Raw genomic sequence first — 16,421 nt, forward strand, 5'->3', positions numbered from 1 at the left:
AAGGTCGAGAATTGGTAATTGGCTATGATGAAAACAATTCTGAGCCTAGGATCGAAAAAACTGCTCTGGTGCCATGAAGAAATCGGTAATATCTTTCAATCTTATTTATCTTCCAATGTACAAAGTCATACACTTTATATAGGCTACATTCTATCAATATAAGGTAAACCTAATTTACATTTAATTGGTACACCCATTTATGGAAAGCTTATCATACCATATCAATTGTGTATTATTCTCTTGATTTGTTTTCCTACATATAGAATAAAATTTAATGCCATATATATGTCCACGTAAACATAATTAATGACTGATTAAGGAAAACACCTACTCCTACATAAGTGATTACGTCTTTTGCTAATCACGGGTCGTTGATCGCAATCATTATTTTATATAACAATGATTAATGATTGATTAAGAAGTTGTCTTTGTAAAAACACTCTTTGTTTTTTATTTTCTTACCGAATTGATATGGGTTTTCTTAACTTAAAAATTGTTGCCAATTTGCCATTTAAAATTTTTCACTTTCTTTCTGTTTTGCCTCTTCAACCTTTTAAAGAGATGTAATTGTTAGCCATTCTTTACTGATCTCTATACCGAAATCACATTCTAGATTTGAATTAATTCAACCAAATTAACACACTATAAAGTGGGGATAAAATCACCAACCTCCATCCATGCTTATTAATTTGTTGTAGGGTTGGATCCACTATTTGATGTTTCCCCTTAAGCTGCTATTGATGTTTATCATCTCCTTGACCTCAAGCCTTCTATTTGATTCCTTCAATGGATCAAGAATCAAGACCACCTTTGTATATATCTATGTATAAATATATATGTGTGTGTATAAATGCCGACTATTTGTAAGCATTTGTTGGTGTGTCTTTTTCATGCACAGACCATCTCTTTATATAGGCGAGAAGTGACTCTTCGTGAAGGGACCAACGGAGGTGTCTTTCCATTTGGAAACTATATTGATCTAATATGGAAATCGACGCACCTCTTCGGTAGAATCAGTTTTGAAACTGATTAGAATTGATTCCTCACATTACACTACTGTACGTCTATGTACATTCATGTACATGCAATACTTATACATATATTACAGTTAATTCACAATTAACTGCCATAATGCATGTACTTAATGAATGTACGACAACACATATATAATCTATTAATTTATACATACATATATTTATTCTTTTTGTATATAATATAGATATTATATTATAACATTATAATTAGAGGTAGGAGAGGAGGGTTATCAATACACCCGATTCTAATTCTTTAATCGAAACCGATCCATCACGGTGTCGTCTTTAATATTAGAATCCCATTGACACATTTGAACTTGATCTTTAATATTAAACCAATCTTTACATAGGTCACATATAAGAATAAATATTCCTACGGTAATATAATGTTACAATTGGATGGCTGAAGCAATGAATTAGATAGGTCCTATTCCATGGCACGCAATATAAAATTGGTCGTATTATAAGCAAATATTATAAAAATCATCTTGGGTCGAAATCGGAAAATTCATAGTGGGTCGAAAAATACAAGATTTATCACCCAAACTTTTAATGCTTTGCAAAAAAACAACTTTATTTTCTCTTAAAAATCCCTAATATTGTAAAAAGTTTGATTTATATACAACTTGATAGATTATAATTTGACTACGAAATATTTAGCCAACTCGTTGGAACTCTAGTTGGATTATAATTTAATTGAGATGAATTATTTTTTATTTGTTAATAGTAATATTATGTACATGTTCCTAACTTGTACAATTTTCCCTTAAAAAAAATCATATTTGAAAAAAGTTTGATTAAAGTCATTGTTGGGAACACTCACATCCATAAAAGGAAATAATATTGCAAGCTAACTCAATGGACTGCCACCAAATAATACCAAAATATTGGTAATTATTTTCTAAAAAACATTGAAAGTTGGAGGCGTAATATAAAATAAATGTTATTTGTTTGCACATACATACAAGTAGACACATTCAAGGAGTGAATGTTGGCTGTACACCCAAATCTCCTGCTTATTTGATTCACACGAGCAACACCATAACAATCATTTTCTAAGTTGTCCTTCAATAATAATGAAATAAATTAGGAATACCTAATCCAATTTGAAAAGTCACTCTATCATGAGTTTATTGATAATTGAGATTTTGATGATTGAGATTTGTCGCAGAGTAAGTAAAATTCAATCCATCCCCAAAAGGCCCATATGCCACAAGCTTTAGCAGAAAAGGCCCTCATAACAAACACAATTGTAAGTAAAAACGCAAACACAAACACAAACAACCTACATAATTTTTTTAATTAAATTATAAATTATTGATTTGTTAAAAAATATCATACATCCATTTTTCACCTTGACTGCTTGCCGGATGCTAGTGCTACCGTAAAATTTTACTAAATGACATAAGTACACTTTTTTTTTGGTAAGAAAAGAGGACGTAGTTTGATTACACACTAACGAACGTAAGAAACATCTAATATATCATAGATCAACCAAATACTAAGACCCAAGGGAGGGGACTTTAAAACATGGACACCTTTATAAAAGTTGTATGCGGAATGTGATAGAAAGTCAACAGCGAAATTTCTTTCCCTGTGCACGTGACGAAGCAGCATTGAGTCAAGCTCATGTAACAAACTCTGCACTTTCCGTACTATAGATCTGCAATTGATGGTCACTTCAAAGTTCCCCACAATTATGGACACACCAGTAAAACTATCACTCTCTACCTCCAACTTTGAATACCCATATTCTTTGCCAACTGTAGCCCATGAAATAAGCACCAAATTTCGACAGTCAAAATAGATCACACTCCAATATTAACAACAAAACCATACCTCCAAGTTCATGTAGTATCACATATGAGACCACCACTAAAACATTGTTCTGATCCTCCCTTTAGCGATGCATCAATATTGAGCTTAAGAGCTTAAGAGTATCTGGCAAAGAGGGCCGCCAACTGACAAAAGTACACTTTTAAAACAAATCAAATGAATCTAAAATCTTGACACAAACTTACAAAGTTGATAGTTTGTTTAATTAACCTCCCTCCGTCCCACCGGAGATGACCAACTTTCCTTTTTAGTTTGTCCCATCCAAGATGACTCATTACTAAAAGTAGAAACCCATTTATCTCTATTTTATTCTCTATCTTACCTTACTCTCTCCACCTAACACTCAAAATAAAATGGCATAAAATCTCGTGCCCCCAAAGAAGGGGCCATCTTCCTTGGGGCGAAGATATTTTTAACAAAACACACATATTTTAAGATTTACATAAATATTACCAAAAAAAGAACAATAGTATAAAAAATAACCCTAAATCTAAACGCAAAATAGAACATAAAAAATGAAATAAACAAAACAATACTACTACGAAATATAACACCTTGTAAAATAAAATAAAAATTATATTCGGGCCGAGCAATGAATTAGGCATAAGCCCCATGAGCCCAAATAGCAGTAACAAAATGCCGATAACGAATCGCGGGTCAGATCCGACCCGTCAGCACCGCAAATGTTTCCAAAAAGGGCCAACGCTATGCTTGGAATACACAGCACCTGGAAGACCCCACCACCGTTTTCTTCATTTTTTTCACACACAACACACACTCGGGCTCCTCTCCAATTCCTCCCCGCGTTTCGCGTAATCGTCAAGGAGAATCGATTGATTACCCAAACCAGATCGAATACTCGCCCATGGCGCTTTTCCGCCGGCGATCGTCGCTTTACGCTGGAATAATCTCCTGAAAACCGTCGCCTCAAACGATCAGCAGCTTGATATTTCAACATGTTTGAAGCACATGTGGGTTCATCCTCTCGCCATTGTTAATTTTTTTAATTTTATCTATTTAATTGCGTGGTGACCATTTGGAGCTGTCAACGTCACTGATTTTGATTTATTGTAATTTTGTGTGTTTCTATTCGCCGTGGGAACGGAATGGAATGCATGGGAGATGGTTTTGTTGCGGCGGAATGTGTGCATGGGGATAGTGTGAAATGATTATCCGAAATTTTTTGATTCAATGGCGAGTGCTGTTCTGCAATATTAGGCTGGAAATCTGTGGAAATTTGATTATACAGTGGATGAAGTATTAGTATGAACACTAATAGGTTGGAATGTGTGGAATTTGATTACACGTTGGATGGAGTCTTAGTATGAAAAATAATAGATGTAAAATGTGCGGAAATTGGATTAGACGTTGGATGAAGTCTTAGTACGACTACTATTAGGTTGGACATGTGCGGAAATTTGATTATACATGGGATGACGTCTCAGACCGAACACTAATAGGTTGGAAATGTGCACAAATATGATCAGATGTTGAATGAAGTCTTAGTAACTTGTGAAAAGTCTGGTATGGTGTAAGGTATCGTTAATCTGAACGTGTTCCACCAGATTAGGTTTCTTAGTTTATGTAAAAGCAATAAAGTATAGTAAGAAAATTGGAAAATATGTTGTGAGTCACCAATTTTTGGACTACTGAGTGATTGTGATGTCTGCCTTGAAGGATTATAATCCTTGTCCATCTAATTATAGATTAAGAGGTTTTGTAGACAATATCTTGATATACATTAGCAATTTGGGATTCATATTGGTTAAAATATTGATACTTCGCTGAATGCTGATGTTAGTAGACAGAGGAAAGGACAGTGCAAAAGGACAATGAAGATAAAAATTGCAGTGGTTTGCTGCCCCATCATAAGAGTAACATACGTTCTACCTGCAGGATGAATCTAAAAACTGCTGAGGGGATAATGCGCAATATAATTGCATCAGTTTTCACTTGCTCATTTGACACATTGAACGAACAGTGCTCTTAATCATAAAATATGATTTTTGGGGTTAAACAGGTGGAATTGTGTTTGAAGCTATCATGCTTTTAAGGCGGTTAATCTCTAAGGAGACAGACGAAACCAGAATCTCTGTATTTTATGTTATTTAGTTTATATTTGCATTGTATTTTATTTCACAAGGTAACTTGATTAATGTCCTGCATTGCATTCTCTTAGTCTTAATGTTATCCGAGTGACCATTGAGTTATTGTCATCTAGCTTTCATGTTATCAGAATGATTTTCAGAGTATGCTCCTCACATTTGTTGATATTTATTCTCTGTGATGAGTCATTTATGAAATTCTTCAAGTCATTTATGTTTATGTCTTTTTAATACTTTTTAAAGGTCTTGCATTTGCTTCGGAGATACTTGGGTGAGTATGTCCATGGGTTGTCTTCTGAGGCCTTGAGAATCAGTGTTTGGAAAGGTATGTTTTTGGTAACCAGTATGATTTACCATGTTTATCATTTAAGTTCCTTTAGCATTGTAGACTTTCAGTAGCTTATTATCTTATTTCACTTCAACTGAGGCTTCAGTTTTGATAATAAACTTTGAAGAGTTGGTTTCAAGTTTGGACACAGAGGATAACGTTCAGTATGTTTTTCTGCATTTTCTTAGGTGATGTGGTTCTTAAGGATTTGAAACTGAAATCAGAAGCATTAAACGCATTGAAGCTTCCGGTGACTGTCAAAGCTGGTTTTCTTGGTACTATAACCTTAAAGGTGATTTATGGTTTGCGGATAATTTTTTTGCTTGATCAAATAATATTGCTGCAAAATTTAGGACTTGTATGAAGTATGGACCAACTATCATTAACCTCAAGATAATAAATTCTTCATCATTTACTTGTCTAGATGACTAGATGTTTAGATGTTAATGATTTCTGTTTAGCTGGTCCATTTGGTGAATTTGTAAATATTTGGTGAATCCCTTGGTGAGGTCTAGAAGAGGATTAAAGTTGGATCCATTCCACTCTAATTAACACATTTCCCTTTTTGGGATGTCTTTTTTTGGATGTCCCACTCTGTTTGAGTTGAAACATTACTCTCTCTACTTTATTCTTTCTCCTATTAACACACTAAACACCATTGCATAAAATCCCATGCCAAACAAAAAATGTGCCTCTTTGAGTGGGATGGAGAGGAGTGCCTACTAGACTTTTGAGTAGTGTCATTTAGTTTGGCCTTTACATATATTTGGGATTCCCATCCCCTTTCCGTACTTGTTTCTTTCTTAACAAATTAAAATATCTTATTTCCTTTGAACTTGTGTTGCTCTTCTCATTTCACACAATTTGAGAATGTTCCATTGATATTATGCAACCAGTACACAAGCTTGCGAATTCAGTCTAATTCTATTATGACTTATTCCATCTCGGGAAAAGAACAAGTATCTAGAAATCATGATGCTAAGAAAAAATGTGGTGTAAACTGATCATCTTCTGGGTGACTAAGATTGTCTTAACTGAAGTCTATCAGCCTTCCCTGACGTATATGTTATGGCTCAAGAATTAGGATAATTTATTGGTGTCTTCTTTTTTTTGGTTTTCTGTTTTGATCATAAGGTACCTTGGAAAAGTCTTGGCAAGGAGCCAGTTATTGTTCTCATAGATCAAGTGTTCATTCTTGCAAATCCCGCATCTGATGGAAGGTTTCTGAAGGTTCATATTATCTCATGCCTTACCTCTTGAAAATCCGGTTACATTGATGCATGATATATGCCCAACATTTGATTTATTTTTAATTTTCTGATACACTCCTGTTTTTTGTTTTATCTAAGGAAGAAGATCGCGAAAGGCTATTTGAGGCTAAACTGCAGCAAATTGATGTGAGTAGGGCTCTTTTTCTAATGTACATATATCTTATCAGATTATGAGCTGACCGCTAAACCTGAACTGTTAAACAAATGATAAAGCTTACTCATTGAACACCTTTGATAAAGCTTACTCATTAAACCTCAGAATTGGAATCTGTTGACCTTAGAGAAATTATTGGCATCTGAGCTTGGGTGACTTATCTAATTTTCCTAATACTTCACCTTCCTATAAGTAGTTTCCATCCTAGTGAAAGGATAGGGACTGGTCTTTAGCTCCTTACATTAACTTTTTTTTTTTGTATGTGGGAATCCATTTCACGTGTTGTCCATTTAGTTACTGTTTTGAAGCTTTTGCAACGGTAGTTGTACTTGGTGAATCTGGATCTTAAATTCTGAAATTTTTATCTTCATCATCTCATATATGTTTTGTTCTGGGAATGAGCGGCTGCTTTTTTGATGCTATTTCTTTTCCCTTTTCTCCATCTAACTTACCCAACCTGCCTCATATTCATAGATTGGGATATATTAGCTAGTTATCTGAATGGTTGTGCTTGAGTATGATTTAACATGATACATTTTCTTTTGTTACTAAGAAAGCTTCTGTCTTTTCAAAACTCAGTGCGATAGATTAATCAGTAAACACATATATTCTCAAGTGATCACAATCCATCGACTATCACTTTCAAAAGTCATATTGTATATTGAGAATGAGGACTTCCTTCAAATGTTTATATTATTGCAATTATTCATTTTTGACTAAAGTCCAAAAATTGGTCCCTGCACATTTGCCCTAAAATAACTTTTTGGTCCTACACATGAAGTGTGATATCTTTTGGTCCATATTTAACGATTCTGTCGAAGAGTTATGGTCTAACAATTTTTTGACTAAATTAGTACCTTAATTGCATTTAAATTACAATTTAAAAGGTGAATAATATACTTCCATATTTTTCTTTAATATTTGTGTGTTTTTTTTTCTGAATTTAAGCATTTCTGAACTTATGTAATTAGAATGATAGAATTCACTAATTTTGTCAAAATGCTGTTGGCCGTCAACTTTTTTGACAGAAGTTAGTATGGACCAAAACATACTGTCCTAAGGACCAGAAACTATCACACTTAATGTGTAGGATCATAATGTTTTTTTGGGCACCAATTTTGAACTTTAGTCTTCATTTTTACCCCATCATTATTGAATTTCATTTTCTTTCTTGATAATTATTCTCTATGTCATTGGTGACACATTTTTCTCTTGATGTAGGAAGCAGAATCAGCAACTCTTGAAGCATTATCAAGATCGAAGCCTGGAAATGTATGACTTGCACTCTGCAACTCTTTCTTCCATGGAAATTTAGAGAAATTTTAGTGCTCATGAAGTTTATATATTTGGTTTAACCTTAAACATTTTGCTTCCACTTTCTTCTTTCACTATTTTTTCCTCTTTCTGGGGACCAGTTTTATCATTTTTGTGGGGTCATCCCTTGACTATCAGTTTTTTTTTATCTAATTAGATGAAAAAGAGGTTGGCAGAATAATGCAAAGATGCTTATTGTATATGCTTCTCTCTCCTTGTTGGTGTCTGCTTTGTCTAATTTTTTTTTGGGAAACACGTGAAGTCGTGAACCCATTTTCCTTCATCCTTTTCTCATGAAAGGTTCTAACTAAGCTTGGCTTGTTTTGTATGAACCAAAACTTGTTCAGACCTATATAATTGATTCAAAGTGGTTCTTGGGAATGAGGATAGGTGCTTTGGAGAGCCATAACGGTCATTGTTTACTTGTCCATTTAGATGGGTTTAGGAACTCAAGCAATTTTAATTATAGGAGCAATTTTGTGTTAAGAGTGTTGGAATTGAGTTCTCTTGTAATTGCTGATTAGCTCTCTTGTAATTGCAGGTTTCACTATTAATTGTTTTAGGAGGTAGATGTCTAGTTTGTTGTATGTATTTCCTCTTTAATATAATAAAATGGCTTTTTTTTCTATGAGAAAAATTCATTCCTCTAATACTTTTTTTTTATAATTATAAATAGCACATAATATGTTGAACTGTTATGATTTGTGATGCTTTTTTGTAGAAAAAGTATATTAATGCAGGTAACAGCATTATCTTGTGACAATTGATTCTTTGTAGCGTGGAAAAGATATTGAATTGAAGTTCTGCTCCCATCTTCTCAATATCTTTCATTCCATCTCAGCCTTTGCATTTGGATTATAAAGCATTACATTTTTTCAGGAATTCATGTTTTTTGGCAGTGCACTCATATATTTATTTCATATTTTGCAGTCAGCTGCTGGAAATTCTTGGCTGGGTTCACTAATATCTACAATTATTGGAAACCTTAAAATCTCTATAAGCAACGTTCACATTAGATATGAGGACTCTGTGAGGTTAGCTTTTTTAATTGGAGTTAGTAACAGCTTATCATCTTGCCAATATCCTTTCTGGGCTTGACGCTCTGTCTGCATATCTTTGGTTATTTTTCCAATTTTTCATACAGCAACCCAGGACATCCATTCTCTTGTGGCATCACCCTTGCAAAGCTTGCTGCTTTTACAATGGATGAGCATGGCAATGAAACCTTTGATACAAGTGGTGCTTTAGATAAATTGCGCAAGGTAATACTTCAACTTTTTTCTTCTATTGGTGATTTCTTTTGTATGTACTCAATTAAAGGTTAAATTTCATCTGTGAAGTAGTGCTTTGGAAAATGTTAGAAAATAATTTTGAAGATTCTGAATTAAGTGAGTGCCATTCTGGAATTACTATTGCTTATAAATGCTAGCACAATACTGAAACATTGGTTCATTTTGTTCAAGATACATAAATAATAGCATGCGTTGAGTGCTAGTGGCACATAATTTCTTGAATGTAATTGGTCTTTTTGTATTCTTGTGTGGTTCCGTTATAGTCATTGCAACTCGAAAGGCTTGCTGTGTACCATGATACCAATCGTGATCCCTGGAAGTTGAACAAGAGATGGGAGGATCTTAGCCCTAAGGAATGGGTTGAGGTAATCTCAAGCTAATTATGGTCTCTCATAAATCTATCCCGTTCCTCTTTCTCACATTATTTATCTTTTTTTCTATAATGTTCTGCTAGGTTTTCCAAGATGGCATTAACGAATCTTCAAAGAGCCGGGATCCAACATCATCTTGGGCCCAGGAACGAAACTATTTAGTTTCGCCCATTAATGGAGATCTTAAGTACCATCGTTTAGGTAACAAGGATAGAGAAGATTCAAATGTTCCATATGAAAAGGCCTCACTTGTCATTGCCGATGTCTCTTTGACAATTACAGAGGTACATATCGTGATCTAAACCTCAACCATTATTATGTACGAGGTTATCGTTACCCAACAATATCTAGTCCTCGAGAAGCTGATACACACACATATATGTTGTTTGTGATATTAAAGGGAATTGAGATTTGGTAACAAAGAGTCCTAATAAATAATTCCAATTGAATTTTATAAGCTAATAGAAATAATGTTTCCATCGATTAGCATTCTTGATTGTCTCCCACTATCTCTGGCTGCATGGCAAATGTTTTGTTCATCAGTTCATCTTAATGCCGGACTTCTACTTTTAGATTTTATTTTTGGTCTTGCTTGCACAGTATAACTAGCATCCTTGCACTTTTTATTCTATCTTTTTGGAAAAAAATCAATTTTGAGTACATTATGAACAGTTCATTTGACTTTAGGTAGCTTCATTAAATGCACAGCAAGTACTGTTGAATTTATCGCCGTGCCTAGTGGTTTGTTAGAGGTCCTAGTCTTTCTTTCATTTCATACTTTTTTTTTTCTCATTTCAGGCTCAGTATCATGATTGGATTAAACTTATGGAGGCCATATCTGCATATAGAACACGTGTAGATATATCTCATTTAAGGCCTATAGTGCCAGTTAAAGATAGTGCGGCATTGTGGTGGCGTTATGCTGCTCAAGCTGGGTTGCAGCAGAAGATGATGGGGTAAATTTGATGTTCAGATGGCCGCAAATAGCTATCTAGCAATGATTTAATACTTGAACTGAACAAGAAATGCGGGTTTTATGAGTTACCTTTTCTGGTAACATCTGGGATGGATTAATTAGAACGACTGTGATATAAAGCTAGTTCAAAATTTTAGAATAAAGATTTATTGGCATCCACTTCAGAATTGTCTTATTCTCTTTGGCTTAAAAGTAATTGATGGATTTTTAAGGACCAAGAGGAATATTTTCAGGTGGAACAGAGTTGAGATGGTTTGAGTCAAATTGAATATAAGCCTATGTTTCTGATTTAGCTAGAGCTAGGAGTTGTATTGCCTAAATAGGATGATATCTATCTTTTATGGATGACTCATCTCGTGTACTGTCTTTTTCTTTGTTGATATGATTTGTTTCTCTTTTCAGAAAAAAGGACAATATATTTTACTGTAATCAGGAATAGTCTTGAAAATCAGAATTGTATCACTAACATAGGTGTGGGTGTACTTATATATACACATGAGTTCTACGAAAAAGCCACTTTGCTCTGTGATTTGATTTTTTTGAACATATTGTATGATTGCAATTTAGAACTGAAAAACAGAACAAATGTTTCAGTTTGGTGACTATGTAGTAATTCTGAAGGGTACACATGATACTTAATTTCATGGTATATCAATTAATAATGTTATAATCTTGTTGTAATTGGTGTACTTGTAGAAATGTGATGATACGTTGATATATGGTTGGTAAACTTGGTGTATGTGTCTCAAAAAATTAAATGGTGTGCTTGCTCATCATGCTTAATAGTATTTCCATCAGAAAGTCCAGTAGTATCATGAGTTACTAAATGGCCAGGATTATCGTCAAGAACTTCCATAACTCCTCTTTGGTTACTGCTATATAGCAAAATTGTTGGGCGGTGTATATCAGTTCCTGAATTCATTTGATTTAATTTTTTGGATTTTCAACATTCTGTATTTTTTACTTTAATGTTATAAATTATAAATTTTATATGATTTTGTGTTCTGACAGTTATCGATTTTCATGGAAGCAAATCAAGCATCTATGCCATCTTCGTAGACAATATGTGCAACTCTATGCTGATTCATTGCAAGGATCAGATATAGATACAGATGAACTAAAAGAAATTGAAAAAGACCTTGATGCTAAAGTTATTCTGTTGTGGAGGTATGTACCTGAAATATCCACATATACCGATTTTCCTTCCTGGATAAAGTATAAGTTTACAGAAGAATTAATTTGTTCCCTGCTTTTAGAAGTAACTACAGCCTGTGCACATAGGAATATATGCTGAAAAAGTAAAGGGTATTTTGAGATGATAGAGAATTCAAATGAATCTCTATATTGAGAGGAACACTAATAAAAAGTCGAGAAAAACAACCTGCAAGCGAACCTTCACCAAACGTCATGCACCGATAAGGAGAGTTTCTTCCTGAAAAGCAGAAACTCTGCCCACTCAACCAAGATAATTTCCATAACATCCTAAATGACTAAACTCCAGTACATGAATAACATAAAGAATTAGTGCTCTGGAAACAAAAGCTTGGTCCATCCCTTTATTCTAACACTAATAAAGATAATAATGGACAGGTTGAGATATGCGAATGCGATCCATCGAACAAATTAACATTTATAGTAGTACTATATTTGCTGCATGAGCTTTATTGCCTTTTCTTATAATTGCTTTAGGTCATTGTTTGAATACATGCTATTTCATTTGAGATGCTTAGTTGCCTTGACTGGTTTGGTTGTTAGAGCCCTGTCCTGTAATTTTGAGCATTGATTAGAATCATTATCTTTTCTGATCATTGTTTAGGTTTCTTGCCCATGGAAAGGTTGAGTCAGTAAAATCAAAGGAAGCTGCTGAACAGCAAATGCTTAAGAAAAAAGGCTGGTTTCCGGCAAGATGGTAAGTAATGCGCTGTTATATTACATTTGTATCCCATGTTAGTGTCCTGTTCGGGCATTTCTTATATGTTTTTCCTATATATATATGATGATATTTTCTCAAGCAGGCGAAGCACTTCAGTTGATGACCCTGCTAGTGAAAATTCAAGTTTATCTGGGTCAGTGGAAGAAAAATTGACTAAAGAAGAATGGGAAGCAGTCAATAAATTGCTAAGTTTTCAACCAGATGAGGATTTGGCTCAGACAGGGAAGGATGTGCGAAATATGATACACTACATGATTATTGTATCTATCAGTAAAGCAGCGGCTAGGATAGTCAACATTGATAACACTGAGATTGTTTGTGGTAGATTTGAAAATTTGAATGTGTGTACGAAGTTGAAACAAAAGACCATACATTGTGATGTGACATTGCAATACTATGGTTTCTCTTCACCTGAAGGAACCCTTGTGCAGGTCTGTTTTCTTAATATCATTTTTATAGTTGAGTTCTTAATGTCTCTTCCACCGTTTCTTCTCAGGACTATGGTTGGTTATTCAATTTTGTTTGTGATCAATTTGGCTTATTGGAACAGAGTGTCTCCAGTGAGCGGAAGGTGAATGCTTTGCAAGCTACTTTTGTGCATGCTCCAGAAGGAGAAAATGTAGATTGGAGGCTTTCCGCAACAATATCTCCATGTCATGTCACGGTAGTTCTTCCTATCACGTGACTGGTCTTGTCCCCCTTTTTGTTAGTTAGAGCATCTTATTCTTTATATTGTGACTGGTCCTGGCCCCTATTCGTTTTTAGTAGTATTTCTGTTATATTAATGAAGTTTTGTTTACTACAAAACAATTATAGGTGATCATAGAAAGTTTTGAACGCTTTTTACATTTTATGAAGAGGAGCACTGCTGTTAGTCCTTCTGTTGCATTGGAAACCTCAACTGCCCTGCAGGTAATTTTTTCTTATAATTCATTCAATCTTACTATGAGAAGCCTGGTATCTCGAGGAGGATTTCTGGCTAAGCTTATAAGGTCCTTAAAAAGATCATAGAAGATGTCTATAAACTCCTTCATAGATTGTCATTTATTTTGAAGATTTTAACAAACATATTGCAAGCTCTCAAAAAATAGGATGTCACAAATTAATGTAACTGTTTTGAATATGTACAGAGGCTTATTCTGGGAAGTATTCATATTTTAAAACTCTATAATTTTGTACAATTGAATGATTTAACTGTTTATTTGCAGACAAAAAACATCTTATAAGCCCCTAAAGTAACTTAAAAAATCTTTTCTATAAGCTCAGCACATGCTTTCAGCTTTCTTAGTGGACTGATTGCTTTACAATGTTTTCTGGTTAAACTAACCTTTGAGCAATTACTGTACCGGACAGTATAAAATTGAAGAAGTAACTCGGAAAGCTCAGGAACAATTTCAGATGGTTTTAGAAGAGCAGAGCAGGTCAGCTTTGCATACTTATTATCTAGACAGATTTCACTCAAGTGATGCCCTTTGGCTATGCTAGTTATTTGCTGTGATTTTCATTCTCTCAAACGAAGCGATTTAAGCTGATTATAGTTGTTCAATTCAAATTGATTTTTGATGATGAATGTTTGCATTATGAGAAGGGTTGTTAATGTAAAAATAAGTTTTATATTTCAATTAAGAAGCACGATATTTATTCTTTGGCTACATCTCCATATTGTTGTGCTAATTTGTAAGTGATTGGACTGCTGTTGTATCTCCTAAATTTACTAATACAATCAATAACAGTTGATGTTATAGTTTATATGTAGATTCTTATTCTAATTCAATCTCATATCATCAGATTTGCTCTTGACATTGATCTTGATGCTCCCAAAGTTATCGTTCCTATAAACTCTCGTGGATCTAATGCAATTGACAGCCATCTTCTGTTAGATTTGGGGCATTTCACATTAAAAACCAAGGTATCCCATTTTTCTTGTTCCTGGATTTGCTTATATGTCATGTTGGAATAGTAAAAAGTATTTTATCTTCTGAACAGGAGGACGGCCAGCTCCATGACCACAGCGACAATCTATTTTCTCGTTTTTATATATCTGGAAGGGATATTGCAGCTTTTTTTGCAGATTGTGGTTCCAGTACTCAGCCTTTTGACTGGGGATCCCGACCTTCATTTCCTTCCTCTTCACAAGATGCTGACAAGTTTTATTCTCTTATTGATAGGTGTGGAATTGCTGTCATTGTTGACCAGGTATATTTCACAAACATGCTATGTAAACTTTTTATCCTGTTTTGCATCTTCAGATTATTTTTAGTATTCTAATTTCTACTACTGCTCAGATAAAGGTACCTAGACCCAATCATCCATCAAAACGTATATCTGTTCAAATCCCAAGCCTTGGCCTACACTTCTCGCCAAAACGATATTTCAGGCTCAATGAATTATTGAATTTACTCAATGGTGCAATGCATAGTGATGAGCAGCATAGAGTAGAACATCTACAAACTGGTCATGTCCCTTGGAGTCCACTAGATCTGGCAACTGAGGCGAGAATTCTAGTTTGGAGGGTATGTTGATATCTTGAGATCCTGAAATATTGTTAATTCTGTAATGTGTTTGTGACCTTATTATATGCAGGGAATTGGCTATTCAGTTGCTTCCTGGCAACCTTGTTATATTGTCTTATCTGGATTACACCTTTATGTGTTAGAATCTGAAAGTTCCCAAAGCTATCAACGGTGTACAAGGTCTACATTTTATTTTGCTTTCCCTTTAATTCATTGCCATGGATTGACATTCACTTTTGCGTTAATAAGATCCCTTTTTTCCATGTCTACCATTTCCGGACTGCAGCATGGCTGGTAAACAAGTATGTGATGTTCCTCCTACAAATGTTGGTGGTTCACTTTTTTGTATTGCTGTGAGCAGTAGAGGCATGGATATCCAAAAGGTCGGTATGCCTGCGATTTTAATAACAGTACTTGCCAGATTATCTTTTGAAACATTTTATTATTTTACTTGAGACGTATTGTACATATCGTTTAAATCTAGCATAATGAACTGATGATAGTTTCGAGACTGTCCGGTGAAAGATTGTGGCTGAAATCATTTCATGCGATTTAAGTCATTGGCTTTATACTTGCTTGTCCTTGTTTTAAAAGAATAAAATCTGATTTGTCAGTACAGTGGGATATCCTAATAAAACTATGAAAGTAAACTTGTCAATGTTATCTTTTACAGTTTGGTTGTTAGTTTTCTTTAATATTGATATTTCTCTTATCTATTTAATGGGTAGGTTCATCTGTTAGTTTCTGAGTAGTTACTTCTTGGTTTGTATGTCCATTGCATGTCTCAATCTCATTATATCCCTCCAATTATCATTTTGTTATGCTTTTATATTCGTGTTTTACATGTAATGATTTGTGATCAGTTAGCTTTATTCTAGTTTTGTAAACTAAAGCTCTCATTATGAAATTTGTGATTGGCAGTATTTAATTTTATGTAAACAAGAGGAAAGACAATTTATGAAATCCGTGCGTTATTTCTATACTTGTATTTATCTTCCCTTTTAATTTGGGGTTATCGCATGTAAACATAAACGTTCGTTCAATTCTAGTTTTTCACATGAGCTAAAAATTCTGACACTCTTATCAATTGTTTTAATTTTTCAAATGGTTATAAATTGCCCCTAAATTAACGATGTGGCGGATGTCTAAAGTTTCTAGATGGCTTAAACGACCGGTGTAGTAAACGATGTAGTTGGATGTCTACATCACTTTAGCTAGTTACGATGACATTAGTTTGCCACTTCAGCTAGCTACGTTGGCATTAATTCGTTGGTAATCGACAACCTTGTGAACG

At 34.3% G+C, this 16,421-nt stretch overlaps 1 protein-coding gene across 2 annotated transcripts in view; it reads left to right on the forward strand.

The window, feature by feature from the left end:
* The first annotated feature begins 3,591 nt into the window (after window positions 1-3,591).
* LOC121796047 overlaps window positions 3,592-16,421 on the forward strand; it is a 36,831-nt gene continuing 24,001 nt past the window's right edge. The window contains exons 1-22 of one of the 2 annotated variants that reach the window (XM_042194751.1): window positions 3,592-3,841; window positions 5,219-5,300; window positions 5,492-5,595; window positions 6,438-6,533; window positions 6,653-6,700; window positions 7,950-8,000; window positions 8,973-9,076; window positions 9,187-9,304; window positions 9,598-9,699; window positions 9,789-9,989; window positions 10,504-10,661; window positions 11,693-11,848; window positions 12,498-12,590; window positions 12,694-13,045; window positions 13,165-13,278; window positions 13,431-13,526; window positions 13,968-14,035; window positions 14,403-14,523; window positions 14,601-14,810; window positions 14,900-15,127; window positions 15,198-15,307; window positions 15,414-15,510. In XM_042194751.1, coding sequence (XP_042050685.1) covers window positions 3,827-3,841; window positions 5,219-5,300; window positions 5,492-5,595; window positions 6,438-6,533; window positions 6,653-6,700; window positions 7,950-8,000; window positions 8,973-9,076; window positions 9,187-9,304; window positions 9,598-9,699; window positions 9,789-9,989; window positions 10,504-10,661; window positions 11,693-11,848; window positions 12,498-12,590; window positions 12,694-13,045; window positions 13,165-13,278; window positions 13,431-13,526; window positions 13,968-14,035; window positions 14,403-14,523; window positions 14,601-14,810; window positions 14,900-15,127; window positions 15,198-15,307; window positions 15,414-15,510 — 2,724 coding nt within the window. In that variant the 5' untranslated portion in view covers window positions 3,592-3,826. The remainder of the gene's footprint in view (window positions 3,842-5,218; window positions 5,301-5,491; window positions 5,596-6,437; window positions 6,534-6,652; window positions 6,701-7,949; window positions 8,001-8,972; window positions 9,077-9,186; window positions 9,305-9,597; window positions 9,700-9,788; window positions 9,990-10,503; window positions 10,662-11,692; window positions 11,849-12,497; window positions 12,591-12,693; window positions 13,046-13,164; window positions 13,279-13,430; window positions 13,527-13,967; window positions 14,036-14,402; window positions 14,524-14,600; window positions 14,811-14,899; window positions 15,128-15,197; window positions 15,308-15,413; window positions 15,511-16,421) is intronic. The other variant, XM_042194752.1, reaches the window with a different exon arrangement.

The sequence above is a fragment of the Salvia splendens genome, chromosome 3 (assembly GCF_004379255.2).
Source record: "Salvia splendens isolate huo1 chromosome 3, SspV2, whole genome shotgun sequence".
NCBI lineage: Eukaryota > Viridiplantae > Streptophyta > Magnoliopsida > Lamiales > Lamiaceae > Salvia > Salvia splendens.